Source organism: Oncorhynchus nerka, linkage group LG22, assembly GCF_034236695.1.
Source record: "Oncorhynchus nerka isolate Pitt River linkage group LG22, Oner_Uvic_2.0, whole genome shotgun sequence".
Classification (NCBI taxonomy): Eukaryota; Metazoa; Chordata; class Actinopteri; order Salmoniformes; family Salmonidae; genus Oncorhynchus; species Oncorhynchus nerka.
This window is the reverse complement of record NC_088417.1, coordinates 62,752,838-62,778,789: the sequence shown is the minus strand read 5'-3', so window position 1 is coordinate 62,778,789 and position 25,952 is coordinate 62,752,838. Positions and strand designations below refer to the sequence as shown.

The 25,952-nt window shown below is 41.5% G+C and overlaps 1 protein-coding gene across 1 annotated transcript in view; it reads right to left on the bottom strand.

Moving 5' to 3' along the window:
• LOC115104769 (single-minded homolog 2-like) overlaps positions 1 to 22,467 on the bottom strand; it is a 32,683-nt gene extending 10,216 nt beyond the window's left edge. Inside the window, 3 exon segments of the mRNA XM_065007303.1 lie at positions 12,850 to 12,939; positions 13,678 to 13,760; positions 21,376 to 22,467. Of these exon segments, the coding sequence (XP_064863375.1) occupies positions 12,850 to 12,939; positions 13,678 to 13,760; positions 21,376 to 21,550 (348 nt within the window). The 5' untranslated portion in view covers positions 21,551 to 22,467.
• Positions 22,468 to 25,952: the final 3,485 nt, after the last annotated feature.

Below are 25,952 nucleotides of genomic sequence, written 5' to 3'. Positions count from 1 at the left end.
ATACAGGGGTACCGGTACAGAGTCAATGTGGAGGCTATATACAGGGGTACCGGTACAGAGTCAATGTGGAGGCTACATACAGGGGTACCAGTACAGAGTCAATGTGGAGTCTATATACAGGGGTACCGGTACAGAGTCAATGTGGAGGCTATATACAGGGGGTACCGGTACAGATTCAATGTGAAGGCTATATACAGGGGTACCGGTACAGAGTCAATGTGGAGGCTACATACAGGGGTACCAGTACAGAGTCAATGTGGAGGCTATAAACAGGGGTACCGGTACAGAGTCAATGTGGAGGCTATATACAGGGGTACCGGTACAGAGTCAATGTGGAGGCTATATACAGGGGTACCAGTACAGAGTCAATGTGGAGGCTATATACAGGGGTACCAGTACAGAGTCAATGTGGAGGCTACATACAGGGGTACCGGTACAGAGTCAATGTGGAGGCTATATACAGGGGGTACCGGTACAGAGTCAATGTGGAGGTTATATACAGGGGTACCAGTACAGAGCCAATGTGGAGGCTATATACAGGGGTACCGATACAGAGTCAATGTGGAGGCTATATACAGGGGTACCAGTACTGAGTCAATGTGGAGGCTACATACAGGGGTACCGGTACAGAGTCAATGTGGAGGCTACATACAGGGGTACCGGTACAGAGTCAATGTGGAGGCTACATACAGGGGTACCGGTACAGAGTCAATGTGGAGGCTACATACAGGGGGTACCAGTACTGAGTAAATGTGGAGGCTACATACAGGGGGTACCGGTACAGAGTCAATGTGGAGGCTACATACAGGGGGTACCAGTACTGAGTAAATGTGGAGGCTACATACAGGGGGTACCAGTACAGAGTCAATGTGAAGGCTATATACAGGGGTTACCAGTACAGAGTCAATGTGGAGGCTATATACAGGGGGTACCGGTACAGAGTCAATGTGGAGGCTATATACAGGGGTACCGGTACAGAGTCAATGTGGAGTCTATATACAGGGGTACCAGTACAGAGTCAATGTGAAGGCTATATACAGGGGTACCAGTACAGAGTCAATGTGGAGGCTACATACAGGGGTACCAGTACAGAGTCAATGTGGAGGCTATATACAGGGGTACCGGTACAGAGTCAATGTGGAGGCTACATACAGGGGTACCGGTACATAGTCAATGTGGAGCCTATATACAGGGGTACCGGTACTGAGTCAATGTGGAGGCTATATACAGGGGTACCGGTACAGAGTCAATGTGGAGGCTATATACAGGGGTACCGGTACAGAGTCAATGTGGAGGCTATATACAGGGGTACCAGTACAGAGTCAATGTGAAGGCTATATACAGGGGTACCAGTACAGAGTCAATGTGGAGGCTACATACAGGGGGTACCGGTACAGAGTCAATGTGGAGGCTATATACAGGGGGTACCGGTACAGAGTCAATGTGGAGGTTATATACAGGGGGTACCGGTACAGAGCCAATGTGGAGGCTATATACAGGGGGTACCGATACAGAGTCAATGTGGAGGCTATATACAGGGGGTACCAGTACTGAGTCAATGTGGAGGCTACATACAGGGGGTACCGGTACAGAGTCAATGTGGAGGCTACATACAGGGGGTACCGGTACAGAGTCAATGTGGAGGCTACATACAGGGGGTACCGGTACAGAGTCAATGTGGAGGCTACATACAGGGGGTACCAGTACTGAGTAAATGTGGAGGCTACATACAGGGGGTACCGGTACAGAGTCAATGTGGAGGCTACATACAGGGGGTACCAGTACTGAGTAAATGTGGAGGCTACATACAGGGGGTACCAGTACAGAGTCAATGTGAAGGCTATATACATGGGGTACCAGTACAGAGTCAATGTGGAGGCTATATACAGGGGGTACCGGTACAGAGTCAATGTGGAGGCTATATACAGGGGGTACCGGTACAGAGTCAATGTGGAGTCTATATACAGGGGGTACCAGTACAGAGTCAATGTGAAGGCTATATACAGGGGGTACCAGTACAGAGTCAATGTGGAGGCTACATACAGGGGTACCAGTACAGAGTCAATGTGGAGGCTATATACAGGGGGTACCGGTACAGAGTCAATGTGGAGGCTACATACAGGGGGTACCGGTACATAGTCAATGTGGAGCCTATATACAGGGGGTACCGGTACTGAGTCAATGTGGAGGCTATATACAGGGGGTACCGGTACAGAGTCAATGTGGAGGCTATATACAGGGGTACCAGTACAGAGTCAATGTGGAGGCTACATACAGGGGTACCGGTACAGAGTCAATGTGGAGGCTACATACAGGGGGTACCGGTACAGAGTCAATGTGGAGGCTACATACAGGGGTACCAGTACAGAGTCAATGTGGAGGCTATATACAGGGGTACCGGTACAGAGTCAATGTGGAGGCTATATACAGGGGTACCGGTACAGAGTCAATGTGGAGTCTATATACAGGGGGTACCAGTACAGAGTCAATGTGAAGGCTATATACAGGGGGTACCAGTACAGAGTCAATGTGGAGGCTACATACAGGGGTACCAGTACAGAGTCAATGTGGAGGCTATATACAGGGGTACCGGTACAGAGTCAATGTGGAGGCTACATACAGGGGGTACCGGTACATAGTCAATGTGGAGCCTATATACAGGGGTACCGGTACTGAGTCAATGTGGAGGCTATATACAGGGGGTACCGGTACAGAGTCAATGTGGAGGCTATATACAGGGGTACCGGTACAGAGTCAATGTGGAGGCTACATACAGGGGGTACCGGTACAGAGTCAATGTGGAGGCTACATACAGGGGTACCGGTACAGAGTCAATGTGGAGGCTACATACAGGGGTACCAGTACTGAGTCAATGTGGAGGCTATATACAGGGGTACCAGTACAGAGTCAATGTGGAGGCTATATACAGGGGGTACCAGTACAGAGTCAATGTGAAGGCTATATACAGGGGTACCAGTACAGAGTCAATGTGGAGGCTATAAACAGGGGTACCGGTACAGAGTCAATGTGGAGGCTATATACAGGGGTACCGGTACAGAGTCAATGTGGAGGTTATATACAGGGGTACCGGTACAGAGCCAATGTGGAGGCTATATACAGGGGTACCGGTACAGATTCAATGTGAAGGCTATATACAGGGGTACCGGTACAGAGTCAATGTGGAGGCTATATACAGGGGTACCGGTACAGAGTCAATGTGGAGGCTATATACAGGGGTACCGGTACAGAGTCAATGTGGAGGTTATATACAGGGGTACCGGTACAGAGTCAATGTGGAGGCTATATACACGGGGTACCGGTACAGAATCAATGTGGAGGCTACATACAGGGGTACCAGTACTGAGTCAATGTGGAGGCTATATACAGGGGTACCGGTACAGAGTCAATGTGGAGTCTATATACAGGGGTACCAGTACAGAGTCAATGTGGAGGCTATATACAGGGGTACCAGTACAGAGTCAATGTGGAGGCTACATACAGGGGGTACCAGTACAGAGTCAATGTGGAGGCTATATACAGGGGTACCGGTACAGAGTCAATGTGGAGGCTACATACAGGGGTACCGGTACAGAGTCAATGTGGAGCCTATATACAGGGGGTACCGGTACTGAGTCAATGTGGAGGCTATATACAGGGGTACCGGTACAGAGTCAATGTGGAGGATATATACAGGGGTACCGGTACAGAGTCAATGTGGAGGCTACATACAGGGGGTACCGGTACAGAGTCAATGTGGAGGCTACATACAGGGGTACCGGTACAGAGTCAATGTGGAGGCTACATACAGGGGTACCAGTACAGAGTCAATGTGGAGGCTATATACAGGGGGTACCGGTACAGAGTCAATGTGGAGGCTATATACAGGGGGTACCGGTACAGAGTCAATGTGGAGTCTATATACAGGGGGTACCAGTACAGAGTCAATGTGAAGGCTATATACAGGGGGTACCAGTACAGAGTCAATGTGGAGGCTACATACAGGGGGTACCAGTACAGAGTCAATGTGGAGGCTATATACAGGGGGTACCGGTACAGAGTCAATGTGGAGGCTACATACAGGGGGTACCGGTACATAGTCAATGTGGAGCCTATATACAGGGGGTACCGGTACTGAGTCAATGTGGAGGCTATATACAGGGGGTACCGGTACAGAGTCAATGTGGAGGCTATATACAGGGGGTACCGGTACAGAGTCAATGTGGAGGCTACATACAGGGGGTACCGGTACAGAGTCAATGTGGAGGCTACATACAGGGGGTACCGGTACAGAGTCAATGTGGAGGCTACATACAGGGGGTACCAGTACTGAGTCAATGTGGAGGCTATATACAGGGGGTACCAGTACAGAGTCAATGTGGAGGCTATATACAGGGGGTACCAGTACAGAGTCAATGTGAAGGCTATATACAGGGGGTACCAGTACAGAGTCAATGTGGAGGCTATAAACAGGGGGTACCGGTACAGAGTCAATGTGGAGGCTATATACAGGGGGTACCGGTACAGAGTCAATGTGGAGGTTATATACAGGGGGTACCGGTACAGAGCCAATGTGGAGGCTATATACAGGGGGTACCGGTACAGATTCAATGTGAAGGCTATATACAGGGGGTACCGGTACAGAGTCAATGTGGAGGCTATATACAGGGGGTACCGGTACAGAGTCAATGTGGAGGCTATATACAGGGGGTACCGGTACAGAGTCAATGTGGAGGTTATATACAGGGGGTACCGGTACAGAGTCAATGTGGAGGCTATATACACGGGGTACCGGTACAGAATCAATGTGGAGGCTACATACAGGGGGTACCAGTACTGAGTCAATGTGGAGGCTATATACAGGGGGTACCGGTACAGAGTCAATGTGGAGGCTATATACAGGGGGTACCGGTACAGAGTCAATGTGGAGGTTATATACAGGGGGTACCGGTACAGAGTCAATGTGGAGGCTATATACAGGGGGTACCGGTACAGAGTCAATGTGGAGGCTACATACAGGGGGTACCGGTACAGAGTCAATGTGGAGGCTATATACAGGGGTACCGGTACAGAGTGAATGTGGAGGCTATATACAGGGGTACCGGTACAGAGTCAATGTGGAGGCTATATACAGGGGGTACCGGTACAGAGTCAATGTGGAGGCTATATACAGGGGTACCAGTACAGAGTCAATGTGAAGGCTATATACAGGGGTACCAGTACAGAGTCAATGTGGAGGCTACATACAGGGGTACCGGTACAGAGTCAATGTGGAGGCTATATACAGGGGGTACCGGTACAGAGTCAATGTGGAGGCTACATACAGGGGTACCAGTACAGAGTCAATGTGGAGGCTATATACAGGGGGTACCGGTACAGAGTCAATGTGGAGGCTACATACAGGGGGTACCAGTACAGAGTCAATGTGGAGGCTATAAACAGGGGGTACCGGTACAGAGTCAATGTGGAGGCTATATACAGGGGGTACCGGTACAGAGTCAATGTGGAGGCTATATACAGGGGGTACCGGTACAGAGTCAATGTGGAGGCTATATACAGGGGGTACCAGTACAGAGTCAATGTGAAGGCTATATACAGGGGGTACCAGTACAGAGTCAATGTGGAGGCTACATACAGGGGGTACCGGTACAGAGTCAATGTGGAGGCTATATACAGGGGGTACCGGTACAGAGTCAATGTGGAGGTTATATACAGGGGGTACCGGTACAGAGTCAATGTGGAGGCTATAAACAGGGGGTACCGATACAGAGTCAATGTGGAGGCTATATACAGGGGGTACCAGTACTGAGTCAATGTGGAGGCTACATACAGGGGGTACCGGTACAGAGTCAATGTGGAGGCTACATACAGGGGGTACCGGTACAGAGTCAATGTGGAGGCTACATACAGGGGGTACCGGTACAGAGTCAATGTGGAGGCTACATACAGGGGGTACCAGTACTGAGTCAATGTGGAGGCTACATACAGGGGGTACCGGTACAGAGTCAATGTGGAGGCTATATACAGGGGGTACCAGTACAGAGTCAATGTGGAGGCTACATACAGGGGGTACCGGTACAGAGTCAATGTGGAGGCTATATACAGGGGTACCGGTACAGAGTCAATGTGGAGGCTACATACAGGGGGTACCAGTACAGAGTCAATGTGGAGGCTATATACAGGGGGTACCGGTACAGAGTCAATGTGGAGGCTATATACAGGGGGTACCGGTACAGATTCAATGTGAAGGCTATATACAGGGGGTACCGGTACAGAGTCAATGTGGAGGCTACATACAGGGGGTACCAGTACAGAGTCAATGTGGAGGCTATAAACAGGGGGTACCGGTACAGAGTCAATGTGGAGGCTATATACAGGGGGTACCGGTACAGAGTCAATGTGGAGGCTATATACAGGGGGTACCGGTACAGAGTCAATGTGGAGGCTATATACAGGGGGTACCAGTACAGAGTCAATGTGAAGGCTATATACAGGGGTACCAGTACAGAGTCAATGTGGAGGCTACATACAGGGGTACCGGTACAGAGTCAATGTGGAGGCTATATACAGGGGGTACCGGTACAGAGTCAATGTGGAGGCTACATACAGGGGGTACTGGTACAGAGTCAATGTGGAGGCTACATACAGGGGGTACCAGTACTGAGTAAATGTGGAGGCTACATACAGGGGGTACCAGTACAGAGTCAATGTGAAGGCTATATACAGGGGTACCAGTACAGAGTCAATGTGGAGGCTATATACAGGGGGTACCGGTACAGAGTCAATGTGGAGTCTATATACAGGGGGTACCAGTACAGAGTCAATGTGAAGGCTATATACAGGGGGTACCAGTACAGAGTCAATGTGGAGGCTACATACAGGGGGTACCAGTACAGAGTCAATGTGGAGGCTATATACAGGGGGTACCGGTACAGAGTCAATGTGGAGGCTACATACAGGGGGTACCGGTACATAGTCAATGTGGAGCCTATATACAGGGGGTACCGGTACTGAGTCAATGTGGAGGCTATATACAGGGGGTACCGGTACAGAGTCAATGTGGAGGCTATATACAGGGGGTACCGGTACAGAGTCAATGTGGAGGATATATATACAGGGGGTACCGGTACAGAGTCAATGTGGAGGCTATATACACGGGGTACCGGTACAGAATCAATGTGGAGGCTACATACAGGGGGTACCAGTACTGAGTCAATGTGGAGGCTATATACAGGGGGTACCGGTACATAGTCAATGTGGAGCCTATATACAGGGGGTACCGGTACTGAGTCAATGTGGAGGCTATATACAGGGGGTACCGGTACAGAGTCAATGTGGAGGTTATATACAGGGGGTACCGGTACAGAGTCAATGTGGAGGCTATATACACGGGGTACCGGTACAGAATCAATGTGGAGGCTACATACAGGGGGTACCGGTACATAGTCAATGTGGAGCCTATATACAGGGGGTACCGGTACAGAGTCAATGTGGAGGCTATATACAGGGGGTACCGGTACAGAGTCAATGTGGAGGTTACATACAGGGGGTACCGGTACAGAGTCAATGTGGAGGTTACATACAGGGGGTACCGGTACAGAGTCAATGTGGAGGCTATATACAGGGGGTACCGGTACAGAGTCAATGTGGAGGTTACATACAGGGGGTACCGGTACAGAGTCAATGTGGAGGCTATATACAGGGGGTACCGGTACAGAGTCAATGTGTGGGGGCACCGGTTAATCACATCACATCAAGTTTTATCAGCCTGAAATTTGAGAAAATGACAAGTTGCATTATATACGTTAGAGACCAGCATATCATTTCTTCAGTGACATGTCACCCCTAACAAATCAAATCAAATGTTATTAGTCACATGCGCCGAATACAACAGGTTACAGTGAAATGCTTACTTACGAGCCCCTAACTAACCAACAACGCAGTTTAAAAAAAATATGGATAAGAATAAGAAAAAAAAAATTATAAACAACGCAAACAAACAAACAAGAAAACACAATCGGTTGCGGGCACGTAAAATGTCTGCCTTCTTCTCTGGTTCCATCTTAAAACAACAGTGAAGACAGAGTCTTTCTGAATTGTGTTTTGAGGTCTTTTGATCATTTAGCAGGATGATACTCTGTCATTACAAGGGATTACATTATCAAAGAGAAATGCCTATTGAAGGGGGACACTGACTTTGTGTGTGTGTGTTTGTGTCTGCACGCGTGCGTACATGTGTGTGCTCGCGTGCGTACATGTGAGTGTGTGTGTGTGAGTGCCTGTGCCTGCATGCGTACATGCATATGTGTGTGTGTTGGAAGTGAGGAAGGGGACAAAAATCGATCTCTGCATCACTTTCAGCTCCGCCTCAAAGGCGGATGATGTCAGGAAACACTCGGGTTAATTTATGAAAGAACCAATCATTTGCATGACAACACAGAACACCGTCTAGGCTCCTCTCTGATCTATTTTACCTCTCAAATTTGGGGGCTGGGTCACTCAGCGAGCGGGTCACCCCACTTCAACAACAAATTGGTTTCTTCAGTTAGGCTCGGGTAATCCATGCTTTGTAGTGAGAGAGCATTGGGACTGAGCATAGAGGACTGCTCTGCTTTTTGGTGTCACAGAAATGGTGTTCAGGAGCAACAAGTGAAATATGTGTGTAACAGTGGAGGCTCCTCAGAGGAGAAAGGGGAGGACCATCCTCCTCAGTGAATTTCATAAAATATTGTATTGTAAAAAAAATTAAAAAGCTATCCTTTTTAGATAAAACTATACTCAATTTAATCACATCATAAATAATTGATTAAAACACACTATTTTGCAAAGACGGTCTACAGTAGCCTCAACAGCATTCTTTCGGGTGGCACCATGGTGTAGCCGGAGGACAGCTAGCTTCCATCCTCCTCTGGGTACATTGACTTCAATATAAAACCTAGGAGGCGCTTGTTCTCACCCCCTTCCATAGACAAAGTAATTATGATAACTTCCGGAGGATGTCCTCCAGCCTATCAGTGTCACGCCCTGACCTTAGTTTTCTATGTTTTATGTATTATTTTGGTCAGGTCAGGGTGTGATGAGGGTGGGTATACTTGTTTGCCCTGTCTAGGGTTTTTTGTATATCTACGGGTGTTTGTTATTCCAGGTTTATTGTAGGTCTATGGTGGCCTGAATTAGTTCCCAATCAGAGGTAGCTGTTTATCGTTGTCTCTGATTGGGGATCCTATTTAGGTTGCCATCTTCCATTTTGGTTTTGTGGGTTATTGTCTATGTGTCATTGCCTGTCAGCACTCGGTTTATATAGCGTCACGTTAGTTTTGTTATTTTGTTGGTTTGTTTAGTGTTCTTTCTTTATTAAAGGAAGTATGTATCCATATCACGCTGTGCCTTGGTCTCCTCAATACGACGAAAGTGACAATCAGCATGAACTGCAGCATAAACTGACATGATGTCCAACCAATCAAAGAATCAGAGAATTCATCTAGTACTGAAAGCATAAGCTACAGCTAGCTAGCACTGCAGTGTATAACATGTGGTGAGTAGTTGACTCAAAGAGAGAGAAAGACAATAGTTGAACAGTTTTGAACTAATTAATATCTTCCAAAATGAAGGAGTGCTAGTAGTTTCACTTACTTAGCTAGCAAATGCAACTAGTTAATTTAGCCTACTGAAACACCCTGCTCATACAGAGGGATGCTATGTTAGCTAGCTGGCTATGACTTTCCCAACGTGACACTGGAACTCTTCCAAGTCAAGGTAAGCTTTTGGTATTACTAATTTATTACCACCAGGGCCCATCAGTGTAACTGCTTACTGACTGTGGGTTTACTAACACGTTAGTGCTATTAGCTATGCTGACTATAACTTTACTTTAGCTAATATGGTGACAACGATGTAGGCTGTGCGTAGCGGTTTAGCTTGGAAAGGTTTTTTTGCCTGGTCACATACAGCTGATGTGTTGTGCATTGAAGTTCACAAGTGAAGGGAAGAGGTGAGAGGAGAGCGCATAGATGTGAGAAGGAATACAACGTGGCTGCTACGAAAGTGAATTGTGTTTACAAGTGATCAGGGGTGTATTCATTCCGCTGATTCTGTTGAAAAACATTTCTTTAAATGGAAGCAAACGGAACAAAACAGGGCTAAACATACCTGAATTTGTCCAATATAAACTCTCGTTTGCAACTGCAGGCAAGATTGTGCAAGATTGTCTGTCACCTCAAATTTGTTTCTCGACCTGCGTGCACCGAGGTTGTAAACTTTCATTCATAGGCTAGGTTTTAGCAACCTTATGATGTCTATATGGAACATTTGAGTATCATGTAGTAGCCTAAACCTATCGCTGTTACATTGAACTGGGTGAATGGAATGTGAATGAGAGCCATACAATGTGATGTAATAGAAGGCCATGGTCATGAAAAAAAAATCGGACCTCATCTTAAACTGCACTGACCGCCACTGGTGTGTAAAAGCACCAATGTAAGTTAAGATATGTGGGTTACTGATACTTAACAGGCATCTAGATTTTACAATGGAAGATGGGTTAACCTCAGTGTTTCAACAGAGGCATTCTCAACATACTGTTTTGTCTTCCACAGTTAATTTTAAAATGACACTAATCTTAGCCCACTAAACACACACACACACACACACACACACACACACACACACACACACACACACACACACACACACACACACACACACACACACACACACACACACACACACACACACACACACACACACACACACACACACACACTGACACTGACTTGCACTGGCCCTGCACACTCACTGAACTCTACCCACACATACTACACTGACACTGACACTCCACACACACACACACACACACACACACACACAAACACACAAACACACAAACACACACACAAGATATCAACAACAATGGATGGTCCATTTGAATAAGCTTGACAGCGTACACAGGTGTGCACAAGCATAATTTACATCAGGTCTGCGTGCAAGAGTGCTACATTCAGAGTGTGTCGTTGGGCTGTTTTTATTGGATTGAGTTATTGCTGTTGCTCAGCCCCCCTGTTCTCTCGAATGCTTTCTGAGCACAGCCGTCAATGTGTCTGTCCAAGTTTGCTTAGGGGAGGTACATTCAAGACATCAGCATTTCTGTTTGCTATCCACAGCTCAGTACACAATCTCTTTACATGAGTGCAGTGTTAGGATGACAGCGGTTCCATACTTTAGGTTCTGGCCACTTTTGTAAGCAGAACACCCCTATACTGTAAGTAGCTCAACTAAAATCACTGTGGGCACCTCCATTTTAAAAAACTGATTCATAAAATAGTTGTTTTGGTCAGGACCACTACTTCTAGGGCACCCCCAAATGTCTATGTTCCACCCTTTTGGAAAGTGAACCAGATAGAATGACGGTATGCTGAAAGTGGAGGCCAAGAGTATAACACATCAGAGACGGTACTTTAAGGATAAACCTCTGTTTTGAGGGAGGCTGCCGCTGACTCCATTTCGCTATTCTCAGTCACCGCGTGTGAATAATGAGATGATTCAGTGGGAGTCCACGTGTGGAGAGTGGGTTAGATAGACAGAGCATCTCTCTCTGGGGGAACACCAATACTGATGAAGTGGGCATGTCAAGCAGCAAAGAATGCTGATCACACTGTCCTAATGGAATATATATATAAGCCAAACCAGCAATGATACATTGCTTCTCAGTCAAACTGCCTGGACCTCAGTTACGGCAGGGTAAACAGAATAAAATATAGTATACAAAAGTATGTGGACACCCCTTCAAATGAGCGGATTTGGTTATTTCAGCCACACCTGTTGCTGACAGGTGCAGTGCCTTGCGAAAGTATTCCCCTTGAACTTTGCGACCTTTTTCCACATTTCAGGCTTCAAACATAAAGATATAAAACTGTATTTTTTTGTGAAGAATCAACAACAAGTGGGACACAATCATGAAGTGGAACGACATTTATTGGATATTTCAAACTTTTTTAACAGATCAAAAACTGAAAATGAGAATTAAGGCAAACTAACAGGCTCATAGTTGAACTCGTCATCGTTATTATTATCCAGAGAACATAAAACAATATAGAGGTAAGATAGATATTGATTTTGAGATATGACATGTATTGTTTTCATATTTTAGTATACATTCTTCATATTAATGCAAAATTCCCGTTATTTCGTAAAAATGTATCAGAAAAACAAGCATATCTCTGTGAGATATCAACGGAGCACTGAGCGTACCGCAAGCGTTTTATTTTCAGCTCCTACCATGTTAATTTCGCTTTTTGCAGAAGACCACCACAACAATGAAAATCCTCAAAAGTCACTGCGAGAAGTGGCACCACTCTGTCAACAGAGCTTGGTGATTTTTATCGGATGTATTAGGTTACGGAATCCGACTTTTTGGATTGGTAATGATATTTTATAGAAAGACCCCAGTGATAGATTCAGAACATGAAGAATCATATTTGTCTGGGTAAAATGTAAAGTGAAATTTCATCACCAAAGCCCGTTTTCACCCTCTTTGGGCAGAGTGGGTGGACTGCCTACAAATTGTGAAATGAACAGCGCCCAAACACAAAGGAAAATAACTCAACACCTAGAATAGACTGACAGATCATATTCTGTCCACCCTATACCTTCTCAATTATCTGTGCTAGGTGAACTTAGGCAAACTTTGCGTAACATTCTGCAGTCTGTTTTACTGACTGTCAAATCAATGGTTGAACAGGCATATCAGGAGGCAGATCCCCTTAGTTGACCTTGGTTGTGTTGAGGGAGGCAGACACAAAGCTCGTGGCATACGCAATGGCCCAGGACCAAAATGGAGGCAGAGTGATGTCTTACCTGGGATAGGCCGAGGTGGACTGATGCAGTCTCAGAGATGTACATGATTTTGCCGTCTGAAGCGACAACGAATACGAAGCCGTCCAGAGTCTGGGGAACAAAACGTGTTAGACCCAAAAATATACCATCCATTTTGGATAATAACATACATAGAAGGTCAGTTAGAATTGTAGATATTAGACATTGCATTGTGCATAAATCAGCATATGGGAGTATGGTTAAGAGTGCCTACTCTTTTGTAGTCTTTCAAAAACCACACTCTGTTCTATCACATCTGGCTCTAATCATGGCATGAAATCCACTACAAATTCTTGGCAAAGCCTACAAATTCCATAGCAAAAACATTGTAACATCAATGGCATTTTCTCTTCAGAACACTACAATTGTCCTAAATACATACAGTACCGTACAAATCAGGCTGTCTTCTGTATACCACCATTACCTTGTCACAGCACAACTGATTGGCTCAAATGCATTAACCTCTTGGCCTTTCCTTTAAGCTGTTGAAGGAAAGGCCAAGAGTGTGCAAAGCTGTCATTAAGGCAAAGGGTGGCTACTTTTCTCAAATATAAAATAGAATTTGATTTGTTTAACACTTTTGTGGTTACCACATGATTCCATATGTGTTATTTCATAGTTTTGATGTCTTCACTATTATTCTACAATGTAGAAAAAAATATTTAAAAAATAAAGAAAAACCCTTGAATGAGTAGGTGTGTCCAAACTTTTGACTGGTACTGTATATTGTGTATATATAGTACTGAAATATTGTGTTAGATATTTGTGTTGTGTATATTGGGTCATATATCTGTGTTGAAAATATCCCACCTGCAGTAGATGGGATCCCAGTTCTTTTGCCATGTTGTCCAGAGGGCTGATTCTGGTAGGCTGGCCCCAGGCCTCCCCCAGCCCTGTAGATGAAACACACAATAGGTGTAGAATACATTACCGAGCTGCTTCCAGGAGAAGAGGACACTATGAAGAGGACCCAATATATAGCCTTACATTATTTTTTGACTGGTCTGGTCAGATACTGCAATCTCAATGGTACGGGTTAATGACACAATGTCTTCTACGCCAAATGAAAAGATGGACACCAGCCAGCGTTAAAGGGGACATCAATCACGACAACTGTCCCTTGAGATGCTGCTCATAAAGGTTTGAGAAATATTGAACCATGGTAATACTAAAGGATTTCAAGCTGCTCCATCCTGTCTCATTATGTTGTGTGTATTTGTTTTAAATCACATAGGTTGAAAGTAGTGTATGTATTTGCAGCTGATGCAAAGTGAGTGCACAGAATCCTACTAGCACACATGTCCACCAGTCCTGTATAAGGTTGGACTAATGGGAGATGTCACATATGAGAGTAGATTTCAGAAACACACCCTTATGCAGTACTTTTGCTGTATTTAAATATTTTATTTTAGTTTGTGCTTGACTCAGATCCAATTATTTGCTCATGCCCACATCCATAATCCCCTATGTCACTAAGAACAAGATATATTTTTCCTACAGTCACTCTCACTTGCTGTGATATTATGTGTCTATTATGCTGGACACTGGGACATGCAAACAACCTACTGGGCACAAACAGGTTGAATAAACGTTGTTTCAATGTCATTTGTAATTTGGAAAATACATTGATTTCAAAAAAAGTAATCAACTGTTGTTTGAGGGTGACACTTCAACCACAAGATTGTCATCATGGTAACCAAATTTCAACATAGACAAATCTTGTCTAAAACATGTTGAATTTGTACCTTTAAACAACGTCAGATCTTCAACATACAGTAGCTTTGATATTTGTTACTGACTATTATTGTGCTTTTGTTAGAATGATTGATAAGAGAGCTCCACTTTAAAAGAAAACTAAATAGATTCACTAAATAGTCATTCCAAAAGGTAGGTTTAACAGAGCAAATGAAGTGTGACCATACCTTATCACTCAATGATGCTATTTAGCCCGATATAGCATTTATAATGTCATCAACAGCTATTGTTTCAATTCAACACAGAATTTAACTTAAATAAACAATACAATAGGCCTTGGGTTTCAAGCTCTGGTTGATATCAAATCTAGCGATATATAGTGATGTTGACTTGTGTTCGGTTGTCAGCGCAACCAAATATCAACGTTTGAAGGAGATGTATCTTCTTCTTCAATAGTTCCATCACTAATAATTAATATATTGGATTCACGTCTCCATTTCAGCTGAAAATCTAAGTTAAAGAATAGGACTAAATCAAATCAAACTTTATTTAAAGTGAATTTAAAGTTTTATTTGATTCAGTCTTATTCTTTAACTTATATGTTTGGTTGACATGGAGACATGAATCCAACATATCAATTATTAATTTGTAGACAAACTGGAATTAAAGCCAGACTAAATCAGTAGCCCAGATAGAACTATCCAAGCAGAAGATACATATCCTTCAAATGTTGATATTTGGTTGCATTGACAACTAAACACAATTCAACATCACTTTTGCAATACAATAAATAGCCTATTAACTTGTTGACAAGTTAAGAAATGATATGTTGGATTCACGTCTTCAACTCAACCAAAAATAAAAGTTGAAGAATGAGATTAATCCATTGGTTCAGATGGAACTATCCAAGGAGTAGATACATCTCCTTTAAATGCTGATATTTGGTTGCTCTGTCAACCAAACACAATTCGATATATAACTTTTTAAATACAGTAAATAGCCTAAAGTTAAACAAAGGGATACTTAAGTATTATGGCAATGAAGCCCACTATTTACTTCCCCAGAGTTAGATGAACTCATGGATACCATTTTTATGTCTGCATACTGTATGAAGGACGTTATAGGTAGTTTCACTAGCCAATGCTAACTAGTGTTAGCACAGTGACTGGAATTCTATGGTATCTACTTGCATGATAGCAGTTACCATATACTTCCAGTCATTGCGCTAACGCTAGTTAGCAATTGAGCTAATGCTAGTTAGCAACTTCCTTCAAACTGCACACTGGGACATAAAAATTGCATCCACAAGTTTATCTTACTCTGGGGAAGAGTAAGATAAACCCAAATCCTGAAGTATCCCTTTAAATGAGTAACACATCCATGGCCATATTTTGAGGTTACTGTAACTATACATTTCTTCTTATCATATTCAGTGCATTTGGAAAGTATTCAGACCCCTTGACTTTTTCCACATTTTGTAACGTTACAGCCTTATTCTAAAATTGATTAAACTGATGTTTTCCCTCATCCATATACTCACAATACCCCATAATGACAAAGCTAAAACAGTTTTTAGGAAAAAGATTAAATATCACATTTACATAAGCTAACTTCCTGCATTTCAACACATTTTACAGTTTTATAAAGTGCAGTTTTATAATGTTATTTTACAAATTTTGTCATGAGTCTGAGAGAAAATGTTGCCATTTTAAAGCTAATTTCCTGCAATTCTACACATTTTGCCATGGGGCAGGAAGACAAGTGTGCTGTTTTATAGCTCATCTCATGCTATTATTCACATTTATCTATGAGGCTGAGAGAAAATGTTGCAGTTTTAAAGTAACTGTCCAGTGAAAATATAACTTTAAAAAGTTCATATATTGTTAACTTATACCCAAATAATGTTGTTGACTCATCCTATACTCATTTTTGTGACCAAAGCATTCATTGAAGAAAAAAAAACACTTCAAAAACCTCACTTTAAGCTTGTATCTCAAACAGATCGTTTAAAAAATGCTTGCTATTTTCTCCTAGAGGTAATGAGCTGGCATTAATATTTTAAATGACCGGTATACACCCACACCATTCCAACACAGAGAAGCTGCTTTTTAACACACTTAATTGCCATTTTTTGGAAGGAAAACTATTTCACTCATATTGTAATTGATCAAAGGTCCTATTTCATACAAATCTGGAAACACTGGACAGTTACTTTAAAGATCGACTTTCGGCAAAAACTCAAAGTTACGGCTTTAAACTGTAACCAAAAACAAATCCTGTGAAATGACAACAACACATACTAGAGGAGTTACTGGCTAGCTACAAGTGGCTTGCTTAGCTAACCAACTAGCTATGTAAATCGTGACCAGAATAACACATCAATGAATTGGAATTTGGTTGTGCTTTTAGATGGTTGAAACATAATGATAACACATTGCAAATGTAACTAACTTTTGGCTTTCTTTTTGAGTGGGTGAATATAGGTTTTAATCTCATTGATCAACATCTCAACCAAATATTTCCCAAATATCCACGTTGAAATGACATGGTGTGCTCAGTGGGAACCTTTGTGTGTTTATACTCAATAAGTCTGTTTGCAAATTATGACTTGACAAAACCACCAGAAAAAAAGAAAAGAAAAATAAACATGTGAAACATGTTTTAAAAGAAAGTGTTACATTCACAGAAATGTCACAACTGTCATCTGAAAATATAAAACCTAAATTTGAAATGTATTATGATGTGTGATGAAGTTGAACATTAGCATGCCAGGTTGTCCATCTTATTAATTTGTAGAAGGGTGGAATTTGTCAAATGCTGTGAACTCAATGGCCAGTGTCACTTATTTCATATACAGTGTATTCAGAAAGTATTCAAACCCCTTCACTTTTTCCAAATTTTGTTACGTTACAGCTTTATTCTAAAATGGATTCAATAAAACATTTTCCTCATCAATCTACTTACAATAATGACAAAGTGAAACCAGGTTTTTAGAAATGTTCGCAAATGTATAAATAATTTCAAAACAGAAATAACTTATTTACATAAGTATTCAGATCCTTCACTATAAGACCCGAAATTGAGCTCCGGTGCATCCTACTTCCATTGATCATCCTTGAGATGTTTCTACAACTTGATTGGAGTCCTTCTGTGGTAAATTCAATTGATTGAACATGATTTGGAAAGGCACACATCTGTCTATATAAGGTCCCACAGTTGAAAGTGCATGTCAGAGCAAAAACCAAACCATGAGGTCTAGGGAATTGTCTGTAGAGCTCCGAGACAGGATTGTGTCAATGCACAGATCTGGGGAAGGGTACCAGAAAATCTCTGCGGCATTGAAGGTCCCCAAGAACACAGTGGGCTCCATCATTCTTAAATGGAAGAAGTTTGGAAACACCAAGACTCTTCCTAGAGCTGGCCGCCCGACCAAACTGAGCAATCGGGGGAGAAGAGGCCTTTGTCAGGGAGGCAACCAACAACCATGTCTGCAGCACTCCACCAATCAGGCCTTTATGGTAGAGTGGCCAGACGGGAGTCTCTCCTCAGTAAAAGGCACATGACAGCCAGCTTGGAGTTTACCAAAAGGCACCTAAAGGACTCTCAGACTATGAGAAACAAGATTTTCTGGTCTGATGAAACCGAGATTGAATTCTTTGGCCTGAATGCCAAGCGTCACGTCTGGAGGAAACCCTACGGTGAAGCATGGTGGTGGCAGCATCATGCTGTGAGGATGTTTTTCATTTGCAGGGACTGGGAGACTCAGGATCAAGGAATAGATGAACAGAGCAAAGTACAGAGAGATCCTTGATGAAAACATGCTCCTGAGTGCTCAGGACCTCAGACCTTCCAACAGGACAACTATGCTAAGCACACAGCCAAGACAACGCAGGAGTGGCTTCAGGACAAGTCTCTGAATGTCCTTGAGTGGTCCAGCCAGAGCCCAGACTTGAACCCGATCAAACATCTCTGGAGAGACCTGAAAATAGGATTTGCAGAGAAGAATGGGAGAAACTCCCCAAATATAGGTGTGCCAAGCTTGTAGCATAATACCCAAGAAGACTCGGGGCTGTAATTGCTGCCAAAGGTGCTTCAACAAATGACTGAGTAAAGGGTCTTAATACTTATGTAAATGTGATATTTCAGTAGTTTACATTTTTTTTACTTGCAAACAATTCTAAAAATCTGTTTTTGCTTCGTCATTATTATGGGGTATTGTGAGTCGATTGATGAGGGGAAAAAAAGATTTAATCCATTAAAGAATAAGGCTGTAATGTAATAAAATGGTGAACAAGTCAAGGGGTCTGAATACTTTCCGAATGCACTGTATAGTCTGGGTTCTCAGACAAACATATAAGCATTGAGCACCCTACATTTTCTCAATTTAACTTTGCTTTGAGTGCTTTGATTTGACTGAGTTGCAAAACTGGGGAAAATATGCAAAATAGTGGCTATTGCACAATATGTTTTGGACAAACATTCAGGGTTAATAGGTCACAGTTTTAACTCTTATATTTTCATACTTTTCACCATCAGTATCCATTTAATTCCCTGTGTCTTGGTTTGATAGACGGGATTAGGGATTAGGTGCTGTGCAGGACAGGCCTTTTACGGATCTGTAGACCCAAATCACGTAAGTGGCTGCAACAGACGTTGCACTTGCACCCCCGCTATAGGCATAAATGGAAGCAATTTGAGGTGGTGTGAAAAAATGTGTTTGCTTATTTATTACTCTTTTTAAAGAACTTCCTCAAACTAAAATAAATTTGGCCTATATTTGCGTAATTTGCACACTTTGCACATGGAATGCACGAGATAAACATGCATAATTTGCGTGAGGTGATAGGCCTATATTTCACAAATTTTTGCGTATCATATTGAAATCTGCCTTGGGTCCAAGTTTCTGAATCCCCAGAATAGTTATTTGCAGTGCTTGACTTGCAATGAAATAGGTGCCGGTACTCAATTTGGGTTCCGGTAGGCCTACTGTTTATATTTAGGTGCAGGTGCCCCACAATACTTTTGATTTACTATTCTAGAATCGGAACAGGAGCTCGCTCAACCAGTAGAAAATGATGGTGCCGTTACTCAGCTCCGATGAGGTCATCCCCAAGTCAAGCATTGGTTACTTGCAAAATAAGCCTACACATTTGACAATGTGAGGGACAGTGGCCATTAATAGACTCGTTGGACGGAGGTCACATCTCTCTCAGTACCAGGATGTCGTGAATTACATGTAAACCCAAAAAATATTCAATACATCTGATGTTAGAATAATCAATATGTCAAACGAGAAAGTAAAAACAAAAATGTTATGGCAGACTGTAGTTTGGCTTAGCCTTGGCCTATTTATTCATTTGAAGTGACTGTTCATTTCTACAGTTAATTAAAACGAAGTCCTATATTTCGTGTGAAACATTGTAATTAAGATTAAACAATCCTATCTAATCATATTTGCTATAACTTGGAGTGCTTAAATAATATTTCACCTGCAAGTTAATGTAATTTAAAACGGAGGCCTATGGTCTGTACTTTTGAAAGAGGCAGCATAATCATTTTCTCAAAGTAGGTTCTTAGCTTATTAATTAGTTCATAAATCCATTTCTGTTTTGTCATGGAAGTTGCGTTTATTTTAAATTACAATAGTAATGCTATTTAGTTGTTTTAGGGTAGTGTCTGATTTTGCTCCATAAAAAACAACGAATTGGCCTAATCATTTAAGAGATTATTAATTTAATTGATTTCCAAATATTTGAAATTACATCAATCACATTTTTGATTATTATAATTAAATATGATCAAGACTATAATAGATGTAGGATTACACTTTTTATTTTTGTAATATTGTTATACAGGTTAATTATTTATAGATTCCACAAGATTTGAATGGTGAAATGGTCATACATTTAGCTACTATTATCCAGAACTAACGGGTGGCCCTTTTAGTCCGTGCCTAAAGGTTTCTGTGACTTTATGAGTGATGACAGATCAATTCTAAGGGAGGAAGAGGGCTGTTTTCCTCAGGTTTAGCCTGTCAAAGTGTTCCTTTTATTGACCATAATTGGATGATTTATTATAACTCCTAATCTAGAGCCACATGTATAGCAGTGAAACATTATTAATGTGAAGTTATAAACTTGTAAAATTAGTATTTAAAAAAAAATTGTATGGGAAAGAGGAAAGTTGGTGACAATTATAAAGGCACTTTTAGGCATGCATGGTCATATCCCACTGGGCAAACACTGGGTGAATCAACGCTGTTTCCTGGCCAAAAAAATCTATGTGATGAAGTTGAATCAAAATGGAAAATTGGTTGGATTTGCAAAAAGTAATCAATGTAAAGGAATGTCGTAATTGGGTACCCAACATTTAATATAAATCCATTAACATGTTGACATTTTTTTGATTTCACAATGAATTCACATTAGTTGACAACTCATCCAAATGTAAATCACAACTAGACGTTGAACTGATGTCTGTGCTCAGTGGGATGCATATCTTTTAGATATTTATAATTGGCTAATTCTACTGGAGATTCATTTCCGACAAATCACTCTCCTTGTCCATAGAAACATTAACTAGGGGAAGTGACAATGGTAACCTACATGACCCCGAAAATGTACATATATTTCAAAATTAACACAATGAAAAGGCATACATTTTCTTATATTTTCTGGCCCTTTCTAATATGTATTTGTTAAAAGTATAATACAAAGACTAATATTATGTTTTAAAACCTGACATGTACCTCTTCTCCTGAAGACATAGGCCTAATTATGATTAATCATAATTGATAGTGGTAGCATAACTTACCATCCGGAAACACGGCTCTCATCTTCAAGTAACTGGTTGTCAGCCGAATTATTGAAGCTTTATCCAGTTGTGAGGTGATGGCTGAAGGTAAAGGCAGTAATTTCGCCAGTTCATAAAATTCTCCATTTTCTTTCTCTCGTCTCGTCTTCGCCGCATTCTTGGACTTTTCCTTCATCTCTGACTGTTGTAAATTAATGCCTGTTGCAACACAGAACACCTTCCTCTTCGCCCTCAAAACGTAGATTTTCCCTTTTTATCTTTGAATCAGAAAATGCACTTACCAATTACATCATAACGATATTGTAACATATATTTACAATTTCTTGAACGATCTAGTGAAAAATAAGCACTCTCCTGTCTCCTTATAGATTGCAGAAACTTGCATGTTCACTAAAAACAACCTGTTGCATGTAATTAATTCCAATTAAATATTACAACCATTAGCCTACATGTTGATATGTATTGAATGTTCGAAATGTTGGTCTCCAAAACATTGCTTTCCGACGCCTGTGCATAACACAATTTAGGTGGTAAACAACGTTAAAGTTACCAGAGCCCTGTAATAATTTGAAAAGCTTTTTCTTCGACTAGGCTACTTTTCATTCAAAAGAGTCTGCGAGGACAAATCTTGGGTAGGCTCCCTTCAGTCTCCAAGTGGTGGCATGAGAAACAGTTTGCTCTCTACTGAGCAAGTAAACTCCGGAATATGTAGACTGTCAAATATCACACGGACGAACGCCCCGTTTAAACAGAAAATACTCCCTTGAAGTATCAGAAAACCTCTCAAGTTCAGGCACACCATCAAAAGACGATTTGGTTGGATTCGCTATACCTCATCGGTGCGAAGGTGTATGCCTATTCATTTGCGTAAATAAAAGGCTCATTTTAATATTTTCATTAACGAAAACAAACCCATATAAACACTATAGCATACTGTTAACGTTTGTAAAGAATTGGACGCGAAAATATTCGTGCGTAATGGCAATGTGTAGGCTATCCAACTATTCAACTTGTCGAATAATTACAACATCCATGCCCAAGACACATTTAAAGACATCCATGATGTAGATGTTTTACAGCATATCAATTTGAAGTTACCTGCGCCTGGAATGTTATTTTTCACACTTCATTCCAGAGTGTTTGCTGCCATAACCACCAGAAACCTGTCTTCGATGACGCACGGACACTGCAGTTATGATGATTAGTGAATAACGACTATATGTCCTTCCCATGTAATGTCCACCTTGTTTAATCGACTCAGGAAGACATCAACTGAGTTCTCCATTTCCTTATTTCAAAGCCAGGATAAGGATACATAACTAGGCTACCAATGGAGAGCATGCGAAGTTGTCTCAGACAGTGCTAGGAATAATAAAGCAACCTTTTCGTCTTCAAGAAGTCTCGTTTTTTGGCTTCAGTAATCCTTAAAGACAGACCGATTTTCCAAACAGCACCCGTCAATTCCTTTTGCAGAACCAAATGCGGACTGAGGGAGAGGGGCGGTGCGCAGGCAAGAGGGCACAGTTACATCACGGAATCTCTACCGCCTGGATCAAAGCAAGGTAGCTTCAGTGCAAATAAATTGTACAAAAAATAATAATACTATATCAACTCTAGTGTGGGGCTGACTACATGACAATAGACTGCATGTCTCCTCCTAATTCATCTGGTCACATGTAGGCTCCTGGGCACAAACTGGATGAGTCAACGTTGTTTCAACGTAATTTCTCAAAATATTGTGATGTGGAATCTACATTGAAAATACATTGAATTTGAAAAAAGTAATAAAGGTAAACTGTTGTTTTGAGGGTGAAACCTCATACACAGGATCATGTCATCATGGTAACCACATTTCAACAAAGACAACCCGTGTATAAACTATATTGAATTTGTATCTTTAGAACAACGTCAGATCTTAAATGTTATACCCACTATATATTGTTTTATATATATAGGCTGGGTAGCGCATCTTACTGGATAGTAAATATATCAACTGCTACCCTTTGGTCTCGCATCCAGGGTTGTACCCAAACTCAGCCCTGCTTAGCTATGATATGTGTCACTACTGACTATTACCAATGTTCTATCATGAGAATGATTGTTGTTTGCTTTCCACTTAAAAACTAAATATATTCACAGTTGCTGTCGAAGTCATTCCTACGGGTAGGTTTAACACATGTGACCATACTTGATCACTTATACAGTAGGCTTTATCACCAATTATGTTATTTAGGCTTATATAGCATTTGCAAAGTCATCAAGAGTTAGTTTCAATTCAACCCAGAATCCCCCCCCAAAAAAAATTGACAATACAATATGCCAAGGGTTTCAAGCTTTCAAATGTTATGATATTTTGTGATATTGAATTGTGTTTGGTTGCCAACAACCAAATATCTACCTTTGAAGGAGATTCATATTCTGCTTGGATAGTTACACCTGTGCCACCGACTTAGTCTGGCTTTAATTCCATTTTGTCTGCAAATGAATCATTGATATGTTGAATTAAGGTCTGCATCTCAACCAAAAATCAAAGTTAAAGAAAAGGACTGAATCAAATCAAACTTTGATTAAAGCACATTTATAGTTTGATTTGATTTGGTCCTATTCTTTAACTTAGATTTTTGGTTGAGATGGAGACTTGTAAAACACATTGGCCTATCAATGATTAATTTGTAGACAAATTGGAATTAAAGCCAGACTAAGTCAGTGGTACAGATGGAACTATCCAAGCAGGAGATTAATGTCCTTCAAATGTTGATATTTTGTTGCTTTGACAACCAAACACACTTCAATATCACTTTTGAAATGCATTAAATAACCTATTAACTTGTTAACAAATTATATGTTGGATTCACTTCTCCAACTCAACCAAAAATGTAAATTGAAGAATGGGATTAAGCCAGTAGCTCAAATGGAACTATGCAAACAATAGATACAACTCCTTTAATTAAATGTTAATATGTTGTCGCATTGTCAACCAAATTCAACATTGCTTTTATAGTAGGCCTAAATAGCCTAAAGTTAAGGCGATCTTACAAACTAATGTAACATTCAACATTAAAATGAGTAACACATCCATGGCCACAATTTGAGGTTACTGTAACTATACATTTCTTCTGTAGGCTAATTATATAAATTGTTCATGTTCAAGATAGCATGCATAGGTTGTCGCAGGTCTGTGAAATCTTCTCAATTGCTGTAATAATCGGCTCAGAATCTTGAACTGCACACTCCATCATCCAAACAGTTCACCGTGCACCCACCATTTGATGAATGGAAATAGACATCTGTTACAAAACACCAAAAAGTGATATGCCATTCTGTGATTGTCATTAGGCCTACGGTCTTGTAGCCTGAATTGATTGATGTGCCTTGCTGACAAGTGGATCTTTCTTGTAAAAAGAAAAGTTGGGACACCTGAAAAGGGTCTGGAATAGCCTATGGGACACAAATACAGCTGTGTCTGTCTGGAGGTCATTGGTGCGGGGAAGAGAGTAGAATGTGATTGAAAGACACAGAGCCAACTATCCCTGGTTTAAACCATGAGAGAGGTGAGGGGGTTGGTTTAATTTGGAATACGCTTTTGTTTTAATATTTACCACTGTGGCAGTACAACATTGTATTTTAAACAAATAGGAGAATAGGAGAACCCCTTCCACATTGTGTCAATTTCAATGCGATGTAAGAAGCAGGAAAACCATTACCTAGGCTATAGATCTAGGTCTGTCATTCATTTTCTATTTTGTTGTTAGCCTGTAATTTCTGTTTTGCAGGCCTACTGTGTACCCTGATTAAAAATGTAATTAACTTTGTAATGTACTAAAACAAGTATTGTGAGAGTTCATTATTCAGCACCAAACATAACACTTTGTATTCAGGACAAAAAGTGAATTGCTTTGCAACATTTTTTGCAGTATTACTTTAGTGATTTGTTGCAAACAGGAGGCATTCTTTGGAATATGTTTTATTCTGTACAGCCTTCCTTCTTTTCACTCTGTCAATTAGGTTAGTATTGTGGAGAACCATCCTCTGTTTTCTCCTGTCATAGCCATTACACTCGGTAACTGTTTTAAAGTCCCCATTGGCCTCATGTGCTTCTACATCTGCATTGCTTGTTGTTTGGGGTTTTAGGTTGGGTATCTGTATAGGACTTTGTGACATCTGCTGATGTAAAAAGGGCTTTGTTAAAAAATTGATTGATTGATGGTGAAATCCCTGAGTGGTTTTCCTCCTCTCCGGCAACTGAGTTAGGAAGGACACTTGTATCTTTCTAGTGACTGGGTGTATTGATACAATATCCAAAGTGTAATTAATAACTTCACAATGCTCCAAGGGATATTAAATGTCTGTTTTTTTCCCTTGACTTTTTACCCATCTACCAATAGGTGCCATTCTTTGCGAGGTATTCGAAAACGTCCCTGATCTTTGGTTGAATCTGAGTTTTAAATTCACTGCTTGGCTGAGGGACTTTACAGATAATTGTATGTGTGAGGTACAGAGATGAGGTAGTAATTTAAAAATCATGTTAAAAACTGTTATTGCACACAGAGTGAGTCCATTTTAACTCAATAGTAAAC